Below are 21,169 nucleotides of genomic sequence, written 5' to 3'. Positions count from 1 at the left end.
AATCCACACATGCTCAGAATCAAGTCGACGCATGCTTGGAAGCATTGAACTTCATTTTTTTCAGCACGTCGTCGTGTTTTACGTCACCGCGTTCTGACACGATCGGTTATTTAACCTATGGTGTGTAGGCGCGACGGACCATAAGTCAGCTTCATCAGTTAACCTAGGACAACTGTCCTTCAGACCGTTTTCATCGGATGGACTGATCGTGTCTACGAGGCTTAAGTGTATTTATTTTTCACAAACTTTCCATACCTTCTAGATTTAAATCATAATCTTCTTCTTCATCACCTGTGAAAAAGAAAAGTTTAAAGATTAAGTCACAGCAAGTATCATACAACTACCAGACTGACCATTCCCCCACAATATTACACAGATGTCTATATCAAACAACATTTAATGGGGCCCATATTATTATAATAACAATTAATATTTTTATAATTATTATTCAGGATTTAGACAGAGCCAATAGTATGTGCAGCATGTTACAAAGTAAATACACAGTACATCTACAAACAAGAGGGCCCAACTTAATATTGGCCGACATTTGCTACTTGGGTGGCCTTGTCTACCAATCCAACATTCTTCAATTAAAAAAAAGTTTTGGCTGAACAGTGGCTGCATCTTATCATGCAACATTCAATGCAACGGCTGCCAGATTGCAAAAGGCAGAGAGAGAATTGTATCCACCTGCACTGTATAGCGTGGATAGAGAAATCTTTCTTGCAGACCACAAGTGTATGGCCAGCTTTACAATCTAAAATGGAGGGGCAACTGACACAAAAGGTAATAACCATGAGGAATTAGCTGATGGAGAATATATTTTTTTTAATGGGAGGATAGGGAGATTGGATATGCAGACCCAATTCAGCAGCCTTTGGATATCTGAGCTGACAGTGCTCTTTAAACATGAAAACTGGTTCAGGTAAATATTTTTTTAACCTTGTCGAAGAGGACTAGGAAGCACAGACACCTCTTGGCACCAAATACAATTTTCCACACAGGACTAAGAAACCTTGTGTTGCAAACTCCAGATCTTATGAAATGTATTAGGCCAGTGTAACTTTGGAGAGATCCGCATTGAGCAGGTGATATACTTGTGCTAGTGTTGGAGGTTTAGGACTCTTGCAATTTAGAAGTATAGTATTCCCTGCTTGGAAATGTAATAGCTTTGAGAGTCAGGAGTACAAAATCATTGAGAATATCTAAGAGACAGACTTTGGAGGTTCAAGGGCTAGTAAACCTTGAGGTGAATTGCCATCATGGAGAGTAGCGCATCGCAATAGTTAATCCCAAAAGCTGGTTAAGTCCAGAATAAATTATATATAGTAGAAGGAGAGTCACCACATCTATAACACTGAGTGTTGAGCATAGAGTACAACCCACATGGTGCAGCTTATCTGGGTTATAATGCAGATGATATATTTAAATTGCGTGAATTTGTCAGCTGTGCTAATGACATCTGTAAACCTTTTACCTGTAACTTCTTCCCAATAATAAATTTGAGCCATTTTGTATAGGAGTTCAAAAATGATTTTTCCCACCTTGCTTGTAGGTACAGTATTTGTAGAAAGCAGTCAACTTGGTTTGTTCTTTCATGTAGACAGATTGTTCCAGGGGGGAGGTGGTCAAGGAAAGTGATACGGTACCAATAGGCCTATCAGTATGTATTTAAAGGGGTTGCAAAGGAAAAAAAATGTTTTCCCTAAATAGCTTCCTTTACCTTAGTACAGTCCTCCTTCACTTACCTCATCCTTCCAGTTTGCTTTTAAATGTCCTTATTTCTTCTAAGAAATGCTCACTTCCTGTTCTTTTGTCTGTAACTCACCACCGTAATGCGAGGCTTTCTTCCTGTTGTGGAGAACGCCTCTTGAGGGGGCGAGCAGGAGTGTCAGGATGCCCACTAACACACAGCTCCTTTCTCTATCTGCAAAGTAGAGAGTGTCCTGACACTCCTGCTCGCCCCCTCCCCCCTCAAGAGGCTTTCTCCACACCAGGGAGAAAGCCTCGCATTACTGTGTGGAGTTACAGACAGAAGAACAGGAAGTGAGGATTTCTCAGAAGAAATAAGGACATTTATAAGTAAAATGGAAGGATGAGGTAAGTGAAGGAGGACTGTACTAAGGTAAAGGAAGCTATTTAGGAAAAAAAAATATTCCTTTACAACCCCTTTAAAGAAGAACTTATTGGACATATCTGTTTGAGCATGCAATGGATCAAAGGAAAGGGAGTGATTGCCAAAAAACAGATGTAAGAGGTGGGTTATGCCCTTGACAGACCACCAAACTGACCAGGTGAGCAAAAGGTTTCTTCAAGTATGGGGTTGTCCCACAGAGGAGTACAGGTTGAGATGTATGTAAGGTTGAGTGTCCAGCAACAATCAAGGCAAGGAAGGAACTCACTGAAAATCATCTAATGTAGAGTAACACAATGAGGCCTGTCCCTGAGGGCCTGGGAACTTGGGAAGAACCCAAGATCTCAATAGAGGGGCTGGGGGAGGCAGAGTGTAACAAAATAGTTAAAAACAAATTGGGAGAAGCTAGGCCGACCATCAGATATCATAGTTTTTTATTGGGGTATTTCCATACACAGGAGTGGAGCAAGATACCCGTATGGTAAAGCCAGGAAGACTCCACAGAATCATGGGTTGGAAATATGGTGCATCAACAAGTGGCAAGACCAGGGAGTAACACTACAGGGCCAAATGAGACAAACAGCAATGTGGCAGCCAATGGAGGGATCCAGGGTCCCAGTATAGTGTGAGATCCCGGCACAGCAAGGGACAAGGTAGCAAGATCACAGGCTCGTTGGCTTAGCACAAGGATCCTGCAAGCTGATTAGCAGAGTGAGGGGCCAGCAATATCTTCCAGATAAGGAGCGCTAGATCCTGAAAGGAGTTGGGGGGGTGGGGGTTGGATCCTGACCACAATTTTAGATCTCACTGCGTGGTTTGTGGTTAAACCGCTTCTCAACCAACTTCATTAAGTGGCCATGTCGCCTTAAAGTGTCACTAAAGGCAATTTTTTTTTCTTCAAAGTTTTAGTTTCTAGTTTTATAGTGGAGAGGCATTAGAACACATGTCAGGTTTTTATTGTTGTCTGATGCCCTGTTAGGAAGATTCACCCTCTCTATTTGTCTATGTAGGTACTAGTTCTGGTGACACCCCAGGATTCACTCACTTTGGATGGATTTCCCCACCTCTTCCCCTGACTTCTCTGTCAAGAGCAATGACACAACCATCCTCCCATCCATGCATGTCAGGGTGCTAGGTGTTTCGGCCCCACATCCAATCACATTCCAAAGCTTGCCGCCTCAACCTCTGCAACATCTCCAAAATACGTCCCTTCGTAACCTATGTAACTACAAAGCTCTTGATTCACTACCTGGTTATCTCTCCCCTCGACTACTGCAACTCCCTCCTCATTGGCTTACCTTTAAATAGATTATCCCACTTCAGTCTATCCATGAATGATGCTGCCAGACTTGGCTACCCCTCTCTGCAAATCCCTCCATTGGCTGCCACTCACCCAACAAATTCAATTCAAAATACTAACAATAACTTACAAAGCCATCCACAACTCTGCCCAACAGCTACATCACTAACCTAGTCCCAAAATACCAAATTATCCTCTTCGTTCCTCCCAAGACCTCCTGCTCTCTAGTTCCCTAATCACCTCCTCCCATATTCATCTCCAAAACTTCTCCCGGGCCTCTTGCATCCTATGGAACTTCCTACCCCAATCTGTCCGACTATCTCCAACTCTATTCACTTTTAGGCAATCCCTAAAAACTTTTCTTTTGAGAGAAGCCTATCCTGCCTCCACCTAACAACTATACTTTAATTTTCTTCATCAGCTCAACCCCCACAGTTATTAAGTTTTGTATCACTTGACCCTCCCGCTTAGATTGTAAGCTTTAACGAGCAGGGCCCTCTGATTCCTCCTGTATTGAATTGTATTGTAACTGTACTGTCTGCCCTAACGTTGTAAAGCACTGCGTAAACTGTTGGCGCTATATAAATTCTGTATAACAATAATAAAAAATAGCTGGTAGGGAAGATTTGGCAATCCTAGGTTATGATTTTGCCCAAATGAAGGAGGACATGGCAGAGTCTATGCGTTAAAAAAAATTAAATGGGTAAGAAATATGGGTGCTGCTTCTAGGAAAAATATATTTGGAGTAATGTGGCCTATAAAGTTCAGGAGAATAGAACTCCAGACCTGTAATTTAGATTCCATCTGGGCATCATACACACGAACGTTTTAACAGCGGCTTTTTTGAGCTTTCTTTGCTGCTTAAAAACGCCACTCCATGTTATTCAATGGGCTCATACACACCATGGCGTTTTTGAGCTGTAACAGGCATGGTCGTTTTTAAGCTCCAAAAAAAAACAAGGACCAGCGCGTTCTGAGGCTCCAGCGCTAGAGCTGTTTTGACACTGATGTTGAAAAAAGCTCAAAAACGTGAATTAGCGCTATACCAACATTTTTTAGCGTCTGCGTTTTTAAGCTGTAAAATGTTTATTATGTGATATTGCACATTGTTTTATACTTTTCCTTGGCATTGTGGGTAATTTGGAAGTGGAAAAAATAGCAGAGGGATATTTTTTTTTTTAAAACACGCCTTAGCGATAACGCTTACAAATGACGTTTAACGCGCATTAACGCCAAGTCAAAACGCTAATAAAATTGAGTTTTAAACACCATTCGTTACTAGCTTTACAGCCCGTTTTTTAAAACGTCCGTGTGTGTATAAGGCCTAAAAATGGGGGTTAAAATTGGAGGTACGAATTTAGACAAATTCTTCTGAATATGAAACCCCAAATATTTCAGATGGTCTGTCATTTGCAAATGGAATCAGTGTAAATAGTCATAGGAGCTTGGGGGACCTGGTGACAAAAGTTTTACCAAACAGAAGCTGAGGGAAAATCTAAAACAGGAGCATAGACAGCAATAAAAAGCTGACAGAAGTTTTAGCCATCCCATACTCTAAAACAAAAGCAAAAAAATAAACATTTTGGCTGGACATGTCTTTGTCATTAACTCAAGAAATAACGCTTTTCTTATACCAGTTCCTTTCAGAAAGCTGGACAGCCTCCAATCACACATCACAGACTTTGTTTGGCATAAAGAGGTCATACTTGGCAAGGTCTAAAGGAAGAATCCGGCCTTTTCTTATTTCAAAGATATTAACAGGCAGCCAGACTCGCTCAATTAATTCAATGGAATGCTCGTTCTACTTTGGCAAGACTGACAGAATTAGAAGTGAACCTGGTTCACCCCATGCCACTTCGCTATTTATGGTCCGTTCACAACAGCAAGTTGCAGTGATCGCACGGTTGCTGGTGTGTGCTGTGAAATGCAGCGAAACCATTACTCATACTTTCGGATTCAGAATGTTTTATTTTCAATACCGTTTGCTTGTGTGTGTCTTACTTTATAATTTCTGTTTTTGTAAAACTTTCTATGCATTGCCCACCTAAGGATATTAAATATATAATTATTAAATGGGTTTTTTCTTGGGTGTTTGCACTCTCTCTATAACTGATATTACCTTATTTAGCTAACCTGTAAATGCTAGTGTGTGGTGTGTGAAAGCCTGTGTGCCAGCTTGGCACCATGTTACACTCTAAATATGAATGTCACATGCTCCAATGCCACGTACACAAGGTCGGGATTACCGATAACAAATGTTCGATGTGAGTTTGTCATAAAATCCGACCGTGTGTATGCTCCATCGGACATTTGCTGTCGGAATTTCCAAAATCCACGCATGCTTGGAATCAAGCAGAAGAGCCGCACTGCCTATTGAACTTCATTTTTCTCAGCTCGTTCGGAATTTCCGACAACATTTGTGAGACCGTGTGTATGCAAGACAAGTTTGAGCCAACATTCCGTTGGAAAAAAATCCAGAGCTTTATTTTGGTGGTACTTAATCACCACTGAGTTTTTTATTTTTTGCCAAACAAAATTTTGAAAAAAAAAAAAAAAAGTTTGTCTTAATTTCTGTATTTCTTATGAAATTTTGTAAATAAGTAATTTTTTCTCCCTCACTGATGTGTGCTGACGAGGCTGCTCTGACAGGCACCGATACGGCCGCTTATCGTCTCTCCTCTGCTCACGCGATGTCAGTATGAATAGAGAAAATGACCGGCACTTCCTATTTACACTGTTATCAGCTGTGGTTGGACACAGGTGATCACATGGTAAAAAGCCTATGTAAAAGGCTCTTTACCGTGATCAAAGATGTACCACACCACCAATTGCCACACGAGCGGCATGTTGTGAAGGATGTCATATAACTTCCAATCACAATAATTAAACCATCGTCCGACCTTCATTTTGGCTGGGCAGCATGTGGTTAAAGGAAGATGAAAAATAAACTTGCTGTAGTAAAGTAAAAGTAAAAAAAAGTAAAGTAAAGTAAAAAAATTAACGATGCCACCACATTTAATGCCAATTCCCTAAAAATTGGGAAGCTGTGTAAAATTTACAGCCCCAATTCTAAAAAAGTTAGAACGCTGTGTAAAATATGCATAAAAACAGAATGCAATGATTTGCAAATCTCATAAACACTGATGCCGCGTACACACGATCATTTTTCGGCATGAAAAAAAAAATGTTTTTCGGCATGTAGAAAAAACATTGTTTTTTCCAACTTCATCATTAAAACGACGTTGCCCACACACTATCGTTTAAAAAAAATGCTCTAGCAAAGCACGGTGACGTATAACACGTACGACGGCACTATAAAGGGGAAGTTCCATGCGGATGACGCCACCCTTGGGGCTGCTTTAGCTGATTTCCTGTTAGTAAAAGACGATTCACGCTTTTCTGTCTGTTACAGCCTGATGAATGTGCTTACTCCATTACGAATGGTAGTTTTACCAAAACGAGCGCTCCCGACTCATAACTTGCTTCCGAGCATGCGCGGGTTTTTAACATAGTTTTAGCCCACACACTATAATTTTTTACAAACCGAAAAACGACATTGTTTAAACGTTGATAAAAAATGCAGCATGTTCGCGAAAAAATTGTCCTTTTTCAGAACCCGAAAAATGATGTGAAGCCCACACACGATCATTTTAAATGACATTTTTTAAAAAGTCGTTTTTTTAATGCCGAAAAATTATCGTGTGTACGCGGCATAAGAGTTTAAATTTAGTCTTTAATAAATCTGGTGGGCGTTTTTCAAGAGAGCTTTTGTAGGGTCAGGTGCAAGAGTAAACTCAGGAAAGGTGGACAGCACACAAAACACCTCAGCCCAAAAGGTCACCACAACAGGGCAAGACCATCAGATGTGCAAATGGGTTCCTCTATCCGTGAAACCTCGAAAACATTGTGGAAGATGGAAGAATCATGTTAATCCTCGCCGGTACCAGGTAACATCTGGTGAGGACTTTGTAGTTTATTTCTAGAGCTAATATGTTCACTGAGGAAGATTTAGTGCATTGCCAAATGTCAGCCCAATCCTCTGGGCCTAGCTGGATATTGAGGTCCGAGTCCCAGCGAGTAGCATATAGTGGAGGTGCAGAGGTAGGAGGGGAAGACAGATGCATGTCTAATTTAGATATTAGGCCAGGGGCCCTTGGGTCTGAAGAGCAAATATGTCTGGTTTGCGATTGTAAATCAGCTTGGCCTACAATATAGGAAGAGTAAAAGACATTTGAAAGAATCTTAATTCGGTCATATCAAATGTTTAAGCTGAGAAAATGAACCATATAAAAAAAAGGTAATTTTGAAATTGAGGGCAATAGCGCGTCTCAAAAAATTTGAGGAGATCATTTGCTGGAGTTTTGGGAGAGTTATGTTGTCCAATTCTTGCCTGCTATAGTATTCTAACAGCACAACAGTCCCAGGTCTTCTTTCATATTTTTAGTTTCAAGATGTGCCAAATATTTTCAATTGGTAAAAGGTCTGGACTGCAGACAGGTCAGAACTCTTCTACTACGAAGCCATGCAGATGAGCCGGCCGCTCCCGCCCCCTCCACAGCTCAGTGAGCATTGAGGTGGGGGGGGGGGGGGGGGGTTTGGGCAGAGCAGACATCTGCACAGGGAGAGTCGAGCGATCAGTGGTGTTTGGTTGTTTGGTTCTCAGCCTTAGAGCTAGCGGGTGAACCAATGCTGCATCCACCTAGGTAAGTACAATTTAAAGAAAAAAACTCAACTTCTCTTTTAATTTTGGCCTATCAAATTTCTAAAATAGGAGCAAGCCTGAAAGAAAGCACTTTTATTACAGTAATGATTAAAACCTGTGTGTCCTCATCGATTTGAGCCCAGCTACAGGCATTCCCTCTTTAAAAATGGAGAAGGTGAGAGGAAATCTACCCTTAGGAAGGTGAAATTTACTCCTGTAATGCCGTGTACACACGATCATTTTTCGTCTTGTAAAAAATGAAATTTTTCAGCATCTAGAAAAAGTTTTTTCCAACTTCATCATTAAAACGACATTGCCCACACAAGATACTTAAAAAAAATGCTCTAGCAAAGCGTGGTGAAGTACTACACGTACAACGGAACTATAGAGGGGAAGTTCCATTCGGATGGCGCCACCCTTTGGGCTGCTTTAGCCGATTTCGTGTTAGTAAAAGACAATTTGCGCTTTTCTACGAACGGTAGTTTTACCAGAACGAGCGCTCCCATCTCATAACTTGCTTCTGAGCATGCGCAGGTTTTTCACGTCGTTTAAGCCCACACACGATCATTTTTTACAACCCGAAAAACTACATTGTTTAAAACGTCGTTAGAAAATGCAGCATGTTCGAAAAAAAAAAAATGTTGTTTATCAGAACCCGAAAAAAGATGTGAAGCCAAACACACGATCGTTTTAAATGACATTTTTTTAAAACGTTGTTTTTTACATGCCGAAAAATGATTGTGTGTACACGGCATAAGAGTTATCATGGGAAAACGTTTCCACTGAAGCTTTATCACCAATCCTTGTTTCCAAAATCTTCAAAATCTAACTGTCACAGGGACAGAAAGTGAGGTAAAATCTTCTGAACAGGGGCACAGGAAGCAATACAAACATTACAGAGGTGTTAACCCTTCTTTATGATATCTATCCAGAACTTTAAAAAAAATTTGGTTGGAGTTACAACTAAAATGGACCTGTTCCAACTTACATACAAATTCAACTTAAAGTGGAGTTCCACCCTATTTTTCAACTTATCAGCATTAGTTTTAACACTGCCCCTTTAAATACATTTGGGATGTCTTTTTTTTTTCTTTTAAAAACTCACGTTTTTATCCCTGAGTGTCTTATTCCCCCGCCGCGGCGGAATGGCCCCCCCCGCCGCATCCAGCGCTGCTATGCCTCCTGGGATATGTGTGTCATCAATCCCAGGAGGCTGGCCTCAACATCGCAGCCGTGGATGAACATCTCGGGGGGCGGGAGGGAGGGCAGTGCCGCCCATAGAGGTGGTGTCCTTCCTCTTCTCCCTCTCTAACTCCTCCCCCGTCCTAGCACCGCCCCCGTCCGTCCGTCACCGCCGCCAGAAACCCCCGCCCCCCCCCCCGCCGTCTGTCTCCGGTGCACGGAGATACAGATCATCAGACAGACAGAGCGGATCTCACTCTGTCTGATAGATCTGTATGTGAGAGCACCGAATGTAGTACAGCCCCGCCTCCCTGTACATTGCAACATCGCTCTGCACTGTGTGTTACAATTCTAGTGCAGGGAGGCGGGGCTGTACTACGATCAGTGTACTCACATACAGATCTACACAGACCAAGATGTGCTCTGTATGCCTGATCATATGTACCTCCCCCACTCTGCACTGGGCACTAATTGTCACCGCACTGATGGGCACTAATTGTCACCGCACTGATGGGCACTAATGTCACCACACTGATGGGCACTAATTGTCACCGCACTGATGGGCACTAATTGCCACCGCACTGATGGGCACTAATTGTCACCGCACTGATGGGCACTAATTGTCACCGCACTGATGGGCACTAATGTCACCGCACTGATAGGCACTAATGTCACCGCACTGATGGGCACTAATTGTCACCGCACTGATGGGCACTGTCACCGCACTGATGGGCACTAATTGTCACCGCACTGATGGGCACTAATGTTGTCACCGCACTGATGGGCACTAATAATGTTGTCACCGCACTGATGGGCACTAATGTTGTCACCGCACTGATGGGCACTAATGTTGTCACCGCACTGATGGGCACTAATAATGTTGTCACCGCACTGATGGGCACTAATAATGTTGTCACCGCACTGATGGGCACTAATGTTGTCACCGCACTGATGGGCACTAATAATGTTGTCACAGCACTGATATAAGGCACTGGTGCCACTGCACAGATAATGAACTGGTGTCACCGCACTAATGGGCACTGATAATGCACTGGTGGGCACTGACATTTGGGTCTGGTTGTGGTTCTGGGCCGATGCGGGGTGCTGTGCCGGGGATGATGCGGTGGGCTGGGGCCGATGTGGGGTGCTGTGCCGGGGATGATGCGGTGGGCTGGGGCCGATGCGGGGTGCTGTGCCGGGGATGATGCGGTGGGCAATGTTATGGTGGCAATGTGCTGTGCTGGGGGAAGAAGGAAGCAGGAGGAACTCAGCACAGCACAGGGATGGTGGGAACCCCTCATAATGGGCACAGCGGGTGTACAGACCCAGGAACTCAGCACAGGGATGGTGGGAACCCCTCATAATGGGCACAGCGGGTGTACAGACGAGGAACTCAGCACAGGGATGGTGGGAACCTCTCATAATGGGCACAGCTGGTGTACAGACCCGGGAACTCAGTGCAGGGATGGTGGGAACCCCTCATAATGGGGCACAGCGGGTGTACAGACCCAGGAACTCAGTGCAGGGATGGTGGGAACCCCTCATAATGGGCACAGCTGGTGTACAGACCCAGGAACTCAGCACAGGGATGGTGGGAACCCCTCATAATGGGCACAGCTGGTGTACAGACCCAGGAACTCAGTGCAGGGATGGTGGGAACCCCTCATAATGGGCACAGCTGGTGTACAGACCCAGGAACTCAGTGCAGGGATGGTGGGAACCCCTCATAATGGGGCACAGCGGGTGTACAGACCCAGGAACTCAGTGCAGGGATGGTGGGAACCCCTCATAATGGGGCACAGCGGGTGTACAAACCCAGGAACTCAGCACAGGGATGGTGGGAACCTCTCATAATGGGCACAGCAGGTGTACAGACCCAGGAAATCAGTGCAGGGATGGTGGGAACCTCTCATAATGGGGCACAGCGGGTGTACAGACCCAGGAACTCAGCACAGGGATGGTGGGAACCTCTCATAATGGGCACAGCGGGTGTACAGACCCGGGAACTCAGCACAGGGATGGTGGGAACCCCTCATAATGGGCACAGACCTGGGAACTCAGTGCAGGGATGGTGGGAATCCCTCATGAAGGGTTCCCACCATCCCTGTTCTGTGCTGACTTCCTGTGGATGTACTCCTGCTGTGCCCATTATGAGCGTACGAATCCGAATTGAGTTTCGGGCACAAAATACGAAATAAAGGCTAATAATGCGAAACGGAACTAAACAAAATGAATTTATTGACAGTGCACATGTCTAGTATATGTATACACACCACATATATAACAAGAGATATATATCATCTTGTTATGTAGATATATCTGCACAGGAACAAATTATTTATTATATTTACTGGTTCCTGGAAGGAGGAGGGGAGGAGAGGTTTGCATAGATAAGGGGCGGTAACTTCCTCTGACACTCCCGTTGCTATTGAAACCTGATCTGAAACCATTACACTGCTTGTACAGCACTGAGCATGTGCGAGGCTGAAATCCAGGAAGTCATACAGTCTGGCTTCATGATGCCCACACTTAAGATGGCCCCAGTCAATTTCTGTTTTATAAAGTGTCTAAATGCTGTAACAACCTAACAAAACGGACCTTAGTTTACAGACTAACTGTAGTAGAATACATTAAGCTTGTGTATTACAGGGGTATTCATATTTAAAAAGTTTTTATTTTTAAAATTGTGGCCGGAACTCCGCTTTAAGAACAAACCTACAGAATCTTGTTCCTAACCCGGGGACATGCCTGTATTTCTAATCCATTGTTTATTTTATTTTTTTAAACTCTTTAATGACTGGTATGGTACCAATGGATTGGCATGAATCACAATTAGCACCTATATTCAAAAAAGCAATCAACATACTCACCCAGTATATTTACAGCATAAGTTTGCGTTCTATACAAAACATCCCATAGCAACAAGGACAAGTACTGTAGATAAAGAACCTTTCAGGCAGGAAGCTTTCTCAGCTGGAGAAGAAAGGCTAAGGCCGCGTACACACGATCGGTCCATCCGATGAGAATGGTCCGAAGGACCATTGTCATCGGTTAACCGATGAACCTGACTGATGGTCCGTCGCGCCTACACACCATCGGTTTAAAAAAACCGATCGTGTCAGAACGCGGTGACGTAAAACACAACGACGTGCTGAAAAAAACGAAGTTCAATGCTTCCAAGCATGCGTCGACTTGATTCTGAGCATGCGCAGGTTTTTAACCGATGCTTTGCATACTAACAGTTTTCACCTATCGTTTAGGCGTCCATCGGTTCAATTTTAAAGCAAGTTCTCATTTTTTGGACCGAAGGTCCACACGATCGGTTTGGACTGATGAAAACGGTCCTTCAGACCGTTCTCCATTGGCGATCCTATCGTGTGTACGCGGCCTAAGCCAAGTGACTAAACCTTGCTGTGGCACCCCTGTAGTATTTATCATCATCATATAATCTTTCACCAATAACAACCATATATCAAGCAGAAGAGGCCAAACTATTTTTTCTGAGGGACTTTGTGGCCCTCTTCAGTGCCAAAGCACCTGCTTCCAACTTGACCCTACTAGAGAGGAGGGGGCTTACATCCCTTGGTAGGGTGTTGAGCATACAAGACAGCAGAAAAGGGAATATGGACCATGGTCATAAATACATCCGGAGTAGGATGCAGGGCAGTGTACAGAGGTCAGTAGTAGGTAGTACTGGGATCAGGAGGGCAAGGTATAGGGGTGTCAGGAAAGCACAGTACTGAAAGGTCAGGAGGGTACAGTACAGTGGGATCAGAACAGCTGGGCATGGCGTGGCCGGAGAGTAAGGGGGTGTGGTGCTGGGGCATCAGGAGGGCTGGTTGTCAGGAGGGCATCAGGAGGGTGGGTGTCAGGAGGGCATCAGGAGGGTGGGTGTGAGAAGGGCATCAGGAGGGTGGGTGTGAGGAGGGCATCAGGAGGGTGGGTGTGAGGTGGCCATCAGGAGGGTAAGTGTGAGGAGGGCATCAGGAGGGTAAGTGTGAGGAGGGCATCAGGAGGGGCTGGGTGTCAGGAGAGCATCAGGGGGGTGGGTGTGAGGAGGCCATAAGGGGGGTGGGTGTGAGGAGGCCATGAGGAGGGTGAAGAGGCCATCAGGAGGGACTGGGTGTCAGGAGAGCATCAGGGGGGTGGGTGTGAGGATGGCATCGGGGGGTGTCAGGAGGGCATCAGGGGGGTTAGGTGTCAGAAGGGCTGGGTGAGAGGAGGGTATCAGGGGAATGGGTGTGAGGAGGGCATCAGGAGGTGTCAGGGGTCTGGGGTGGAGAGCACAGAAGTTTTTTCAATGCAGAGTGATCAGGGAGGAGAGATGGGGATGACAGCGGAAGAGAAAGAGCTTGGGGTGTGCTTGGAGAAGAGCCCGAACCCGCCAGAGCGATTCTGGAGGCTTTTCCCGCCCCGCAGCTGCAAGTATGCAAGTGGCGGGGGGCTTCCTCGGCAGCCTAGGACTCATGTCTGTGCGCCACACACACACGGAGCTCAGGAGAAGACCAAGTGGCAACACTGGGATGTGTACGCAAGCTACCTATCAGCGGTCAACAGGTAGCTTGCAATCGACGGGTTGCCGACCCCCACCATAGACACATTCCTAAACCTTGTGGACAGCATTCCCAGAAGAGCTGAAGCTGTTATAGCTGCAAAGGTTGGGCAAACTCAATATTGAACCCTACAGACTAAGACTAGAACGCCATTAAAGTTCATGTGCAGGCGTCCCAATACTTTTGACAATATTATATATATATATATATATATATATATATATATATATATATCCATACATACATACACACGAAACATAAATTCCCTTCAAAGTAAAAGAAGGCTATATGCTTGGCTAGTTGCAGTTTATATAGTAAAGGATATTAACAAAGGTGAGATACCATGTATTTAAACACTGTGAACTGTGCACTGATTCACATTACATTGCAGCCCCCCTTCCTGGATTAGAGCCCATCTCAAGTCTAATGCCTGTATACTGTTGTCTCTTGCTAACCAGGGGCAATCAATGAGAATTAGGTCAGCTTTTTATAAGATACAAATTGGACCCCATGCAGGAGGGTCAGCGGATTGGCGGCTCTGCCACCATTAGAGAGGAACATCTCTCCTAAATAAATCAAGACATGATTGTGGAGCTCTGCGCCCGCCAGACACAAACTCATTCACATTGATTTGAAGATAAATTATTGAAAGTGGCTTCGCTCACTTTCTGCATTTATAAGAACAACAAAGTGAGTGTATTGGCAAAAGAGACAAAAGGTAGGCACTCCTTGTCCTTTTCCCTTTGACTGACATGTCGCTTAATCTGCCAGATATCTTTTTTTAAGCAATGAATACATTTCAATAATACGTCTAGGAATACGAAAAGCGACACGCATATTACACAGTTAAACAAAGGCACAGAATTCAACTCATGAATTACATTTTGCCTTTAATAAAAAAATAAAAACTGGTTTAACTTTGAATACACAAACACATTCTCTGAATTATGGCACATGCTGGATGGTGAAGGAATGGTCGCCTTTGTTGGCAAATGGCACCGATTGGCTGGAAAAGGTTGAAAAGCATAACTCTTGTACAGAGTAACTAATAAAGAATTCAGCAACGGCTGTTCTAAATGAACGTCTGCCTGCTTTCCTGGTCTGATGTAAATGGCTCTGCAGGAACCTGCCTGGTCCCAGCGCTCTCTCTTGTGCACAAACATCCGCTCCTGTACCAGTCTGTCTGGAACATGATCTCCTCTGTGCTGTTGAGAGAGACTTCTTAATGTTTCCTTCTTAAAAGTCACATGGCCACTTGCACTCCACAGAAACCAACTTGCAAGGACCTTGTGATGGCCCAAGCTAATAGAGGCATTCGAGAGAAGGGTGAGAGTGCAGACCACAGGCACCTGGTGGGCACATTAACAAACTGGATGAGTCAGCTTTGTTTTAGTCTAAACTACTGGATGTTTCTTATTTATTATGCTTCACTTTCCAGCTCTTAGGCCTCTTTTGTCATCTTCAGCTTTTTTATGATGTGATGCCTTCTGCTGGATATCATCTGGCTAGAGAAGAATAAAGCCCAATTCGGATATTAAAAGGATCAAATGACCTCTTTTTCCCTGTTCAATCATAAACTACCATATACTTGAGCACTTCACAGACAAAGGGATGGCAAAAGAGTGTCCGCAATGACAATGACACATACTACATTCAATGAAATGTCCTAACCGCGAGCTGCCCAGTATACATATATAAACGTCCTGGGCAGCAGGTGGTTATAACAGTATCATAGCTGCAGCTGTTGCCTGATCACTTTTACAATGCCCCTTTACCACCTGCCACCATTTCTGTGCTCTCCCATTCTACTGGGAACCCAGGACCTCTGTGCACAGAGGAGATGGACGAACATGTGTTCCCTGATTTCCTCTGTGACTAAAAAAAGCTAGGATTTTGTTACTTCTGATTTCAGTGCTTCCTGGTACAGCCAGGGAAGCATCTGATCACACTGATCTGTGTTTGATTAGAGGTTTTGAAGGGCAAACAAGATAACAGGGGTCCAATAGACCCCTGATGTCCCCATAAGAAGTAACTGTCACTGCCCAAATATATCACAAGGGTCTTGTTCACCATTTCTGATATCAATTAAGTAAAAAAAAAAAAAAAGTAAATAGAACTAATAAAAAATACAGTATGAAAAAATGTTTCAAAGCACCCGCCCCCCCCCCTTACTCACATGTAAACACGCACGCAAGTCCTGCATGCATATGTAAACAGTGATTGCACCACACATATGAAATATCAACACAAACGTTTGAGTGAAAGTAATAACTTTAGCACCATAGCTCTCATTTAACTCTAAACTGATAACCTTCTAAGGGCTTTTAAAGTGTCCTTCTATGATTTGGATGTCTCTTCAGACAGCTTGTCCGTCTGCGGTCTTGGTACAGTGGGAGTTTGTTACACTTCACATGGAGTACAGAGGTTGTAGCACCATACTTTTCTGTTATGGAAATTGCAAGTGGTTAAAGTAGACCTGTACGAATGGATATATGAAAACTGTTTTCCCACTCAGTAAAGTAGCTTATGTGTATGCAGGTGAAATACAGAGATAGTTCAGTACTGCAGTATGGTTATACAGACCCTGTTGAGTACAGCATTGAGATTACATAGGCACAGGTACAAAAGTGTAATCACATAGGTATCAGGTGTGTTTCTAGACCTTGGCACCCAGGGTGTGTGCCCCAGCCTTTCTACTAAGTTCCCCAAGTCTCCTTTGAAGATTATCTATTCTATGCAATATACAGTTTTGAAATGTTATACAGTATATGTATCTGCTTTTCAATTTATCCATTATTCATTTAGTCATCATAATGTGACATTACAGTTTTTAGATCATTTTTGTTCAGTTAAAAAGATATTAGTTTTAGATATGACCTATAGTGATTATCAGGGTAGGGTAGCCTACCAGCCCCTCAACATTTTAATTGGTGTGCCCAAAGATGCCCATAGACTAAAACACCCTTGGCAGGCACAGTTGAGTACAGCAGTGTGATAAGACAGATACAGTTGAGTACAGTAGTTTGGTTACACGTCAGGTACAATGTAATTACACAGAGACTGTTCAATACAGCAATATGATTACACAGAGACAAGTCAGTACAACAGTATGTACAAACAAATGGTCACTGCCCTCACCTATAATTGGCCTTTGCAGCAAAGAGCACATGGAAGGGCAAGGCATGCAAAACAAAACCCAAAAAAAATTCCAAGCTCAACTTACTTACCAGCCTGCAACCAATGTAGTTACCTTGTCTAACAGTATGTGTAAGGCCCTATGCACATGAGATGCTGTTAAAAGTTGTTAAACATGGGTTCAGAGGCAGTTGGACACTTTTTCAACTGCCCCTGAACACATTCAATGTTATCCTATGTGTCCATGTCTCGTTTATTGCCGTTTTTAGGCAGTTGCATTTAACCTCGTTTTTCCAGAAGCAAAAAAATGGGTTCAGACGCAAACGTTTTCCACGTTTCAGATGTAAAATGTGGCTAAACGCGGCAAAACGCGGTACTGCACTCTCACCCTTCTTGTGGCAGATAACGTGGCAAGTGGACAATCCAAAACTTGTGGCAGGTGATGTGGCCAGGTGATGTGGCAAGTGGACACTCCACAACTTGTGGCAGGTGACGTGGCAAGTGGACAATCCACAACTTGTGCCAGGTGAGGTGGCAGGTGATGTGACCAGGTGATGTGGCCAGTGGACAATCCACAACTTGTGGCAGGTGACGTCGCAAATGGACAATCCGCAACTTGTGCCAGGTGACGTGACCAGTTGACGTGGCAGGTGATGTGACCAGGTGATGTGGCCAGGTGACGTGGCCAGTGGACAATCCACAACTTGTGGCAGGTGACATGGCCAGTGGAAATCCACAACTTGTGGCATGTGGCGTGGCAAGTGGACAATCCACAACTTGTGGCAGGTGATGTGGCCAGGTGACATGGCCAGTGGACAATCCACAACTTGTGGCAGGTGACGTGGCAGTTGACGTTGCCAGGTGACATGGCAGGGGGGACGTGGCAAGTGGACAATCCACAACTTGTGGCAGGTGACGTGGCCAGTGGACAATCCACAACTTGTGGCCAGGTGACGTGGCCAGGTGATTTGGCAGGTGGATAATCGGCCAGGTCACGGGTGACCAGTGGGAGGAGGCCCTTCAGTCCTTGACTACTTGTTCCCTAACGTGGTGCAAAAGGTTTTGCAACTGTACATATTGTTGAGGGTACACTATACTCCGGTGAGACTGCACAAGATGGGTAGGCGGGCGAACCCGTTGTGCTGTCGTTGCCAGCAACACGAAGGGGACCTTATACATCTCCTGTGGTGTTGCCCGAAGCTGCACAGATATTGGACTGGGGTGGTGGGGACAATCAATTCTGTTTTCCAGACCAAGGTTCCGGTCGATCCTATATGCTGCTTATTAGGGGTGCTGGAGGATGTAGTTCCCGAAGAGATGACCAGGGTGGCTGTCTCCAGAACATTGTTCCAGGCTAGGAAATTAATCCTAATGGGGTGGAAGTCTGCCTCTCCACCGTCTCACTCCTCCTGGGTCACTCACGTGGGAATGGCGTTGGTGATGGAAAAAACATATTTATCAGCATAGGGGTGTCCTGGCAGGTTTGCGAGAATATGGGAGTTATGGCTGGACACGCCGGGTTTGAGTCCCAGAGAACTTGTCATGACTAGGATTCTAAGGTGTCTATAAATGGGTGCTAATCGGATGTCACGAGGGTTTATATGTTGTATTACTGGTATTAAGGTGGGATGGCATGTATTCTTGTTGGAGGGGGAAGAATGACGACCGTGGGTGAAGTAGGGGACTTATATTATATGTCTTTTCATGTATGATGTACACCTTGGTGGAATCATTATTTGTCTGTGCAGTGGTAATGTTTCTGTTTTGTACCTGTTTATGAAACAATAAACATCTTTCCAAAAAAAAAAAAAAAAGTGATCTAGGCCTGATGTCACTACGGGTGGTCAGCAGTTCCTTGGTCCCAATCCACATTCATAGGAGCGCTGGGTGTAACTGGAGTGCTGGATGTACCGGGGTCTCAGGAACCTCAGGGAGTCACGGGGAAGCAGGGAGCCAGATGCGTCACTCAAGACAGCGTGCGTGTCAGCATGGAGCGCAACGTCCCGTTGTCGCACCGGAAGTGACGTGGGGAACCAGGCCAGCCAATGGAATGACACGTTTTACAGCCTCCGCTGTTTCATCAGATCCATAACGTCCATAGAGAACGGGTGTACTATATGCAGGCAAAGGTGCTGTGATTGGTCAGCAGCGCATAAACAAGGAGAACACACAAATTTAACAATGGATACAAGCTGTCAAAGAGCTGGGGACTCATAGATTAAATAGGCATGGGTCATGAGAGGAAACGGCAATTGTAAAAGACAAACTGGTAATTTAAAAAAAAAAGGAAGAAGAAATATACAGTTGTGTTCAAAATTATTCAACCCCCCAATGCTGTAAAGGGTTTTAGGGAATTTAGTGTACATTTGTAATTGTATTCAGAATGAAATCCTACAAGGACTTCTTAAAGAACCATATGCAACTAAAATGACATCAATTGGTTTTGTAATACAGTAGTAAATGTTTATTTTGTGAATTCTTCATTTACACAATTATTCAACCCCTTAAAGACTACCACTCTGAAGAACAGAGGTTCATTGAAGTGTTTTCAATCAGGTATTGAAAACACCTGTGGATGTCAGGGAGCAGCAATAAAGCCTAATAAGCACCAATCAGGCAGCTTTAATTTGACTGTGATACTCAGCTCCTTCTAGACATTTACTGGTGTGGTTACAAACATGGTGAAGTCAAGAGAATGGTCCGGGAAGACCAGAGAAGAGGTGATTACTCTTCACAGGAAGGGCAATGGCTATAAGAAGATTGCAAAGATGTTAAACATACCAAGAGACACCATAGGAAGCATCATTCGCAAATTCAAGCCAAAGGGCACTGTTGAAACGCTACCTGGTCGTGGCAGAAAGAAGATGCTGACTTCGACTGCTGAGCGCTACCTGAAGCGTAGAATGGAGAAAAGTCCCCGTGTGACTGCTGAGGAACTGAGAAAAGATTTGTCAGATGTGGGTACTGAAGTTTCTGCTCAGACAATACGGCGCACACTGCGTAATGAAGGCATCCATGCCAGAACTCCCAGGCGCACCCCCTTGCTGTCTCCAAAGAATAAGAAGAGTCGACTGCAGTATGCAAAAATCATGTGGACAAACCACAGAAGTTTTGGGATTGTGTTCTGTGGACTGATGAAACAAAATTAGAAGTGTTTGGGCCCATGGATCAACACTATGTTTGGAGGAAGAAGAACAAGGCCTATGATTAAAAGAACACCTTGCCTACTGTGAAGCATGGCAGGGGGTCAATCATGCTTTGGGGCTGTTTTGCTTCTGCAGGTACAGGGAAGCTTCAGCGTGTGCAAGGTACCATGAATTCTCTTCAGTACCAGGAGATAGTGGATAACAATGTGATGCAGTCCGTCACAAACCTGAGGCTTGGGAGACGTTGGACCTTTCAACAGGACAATGATCCCAAGCATACCTCCAAGTCCACTAGAGCATGGTTGCAGATTAAAGGCTGGAACATTTTGGAGTGGCCATCGCAGTCACCAGACTTAAATCTGATTGAGAAACTCTGGTGGGACTTAAAGAAAGCAGTTGCAGTGCGCAAGCCTAAGAATGTGACTGAACTGGAGGCTTTTGCCCACGACGAATGGGCGAAGATACCCGTAGATCGCTGCAAGACACTTGTGTCAAGCTATGTTTCAAGTTTAAAAGCTGTTATAACTGTAAAAGGATGTTGTACTAAGTACTAAGATTGAATGTCAATTGGGGGTTGAATAAAACTGATAATGATGTGAGCACAGAAAAGACATTTGTGGTTATTTCATTATGAATGTTATGTTATATTTGTCTGACCTACATGTGCCTCTTTGATTTAATTGTAAGCAGGATGACAGGATGATCAAAATCAGTGTCAAACTGGGCAAAACAATCAATTTCAGTGGGGGTTGAATAATTTTGAATACAACTGTATCTCTCTCTCGATCTCTCCCATAGCAAGAGGCTAAAAAACAATAATAATGGTACTAATGGGTAGTACGGGTAACAATACAAACGGTATAAAAAGATTAGAAGATTAAAAAACTAGACACCAATGATACGGACAATCTGTGATTATGTATATATAGAGTAAAAACGATCGATTATTAAAATCGATCGATTATTAAAAATTAGCCAATGAATGGTGATTTATAAAAAATGAACAATGAAGAAATG

At 44.1% G+C, this 21,169-nt stretch overlaps 1 protein-coding gene across 1 annotated transcript in view; it reads right to left on the bottom strand.

The window, feature by feature from the left end:
- The window catches only part of SKAP1 (src kinase associated phosphoprotein 1), a 634,192-nt gene that overhangs the window by 106,249 nt on the left and 506,774 nt on the right, over positions 1-21,169 (bottom strand). Inside the window, exon 10 of the mRNA XM_040331208.1 lies at positions 256-291. Within this exon, the coding sequence (XP_040187142.1) occupies positions 256-291 (36 nt within the window). The remainder of the gene's footprint in view (positions 1-255; positions 292-21,169) is intronic.

Source organism: Rana temporaria, chromosome 12 (assembly GCF_905171775.1).
Source record: "Rana temporaria chromosome 12, aRanTem1.1, whole genome shotgun sequence".
NCBI classification, from domain to species: domain Eukaryota; kingdom Metazoa; phylum Chordata; class Amphibia; order Anura; family Ranidae; genus Rana; species Rana temporaria.
The sequence above is the reverse complement of the archived record's forward strand: the minus strand, read 5'-3'. Positions and strand labels throughout refer to the sequence as shown.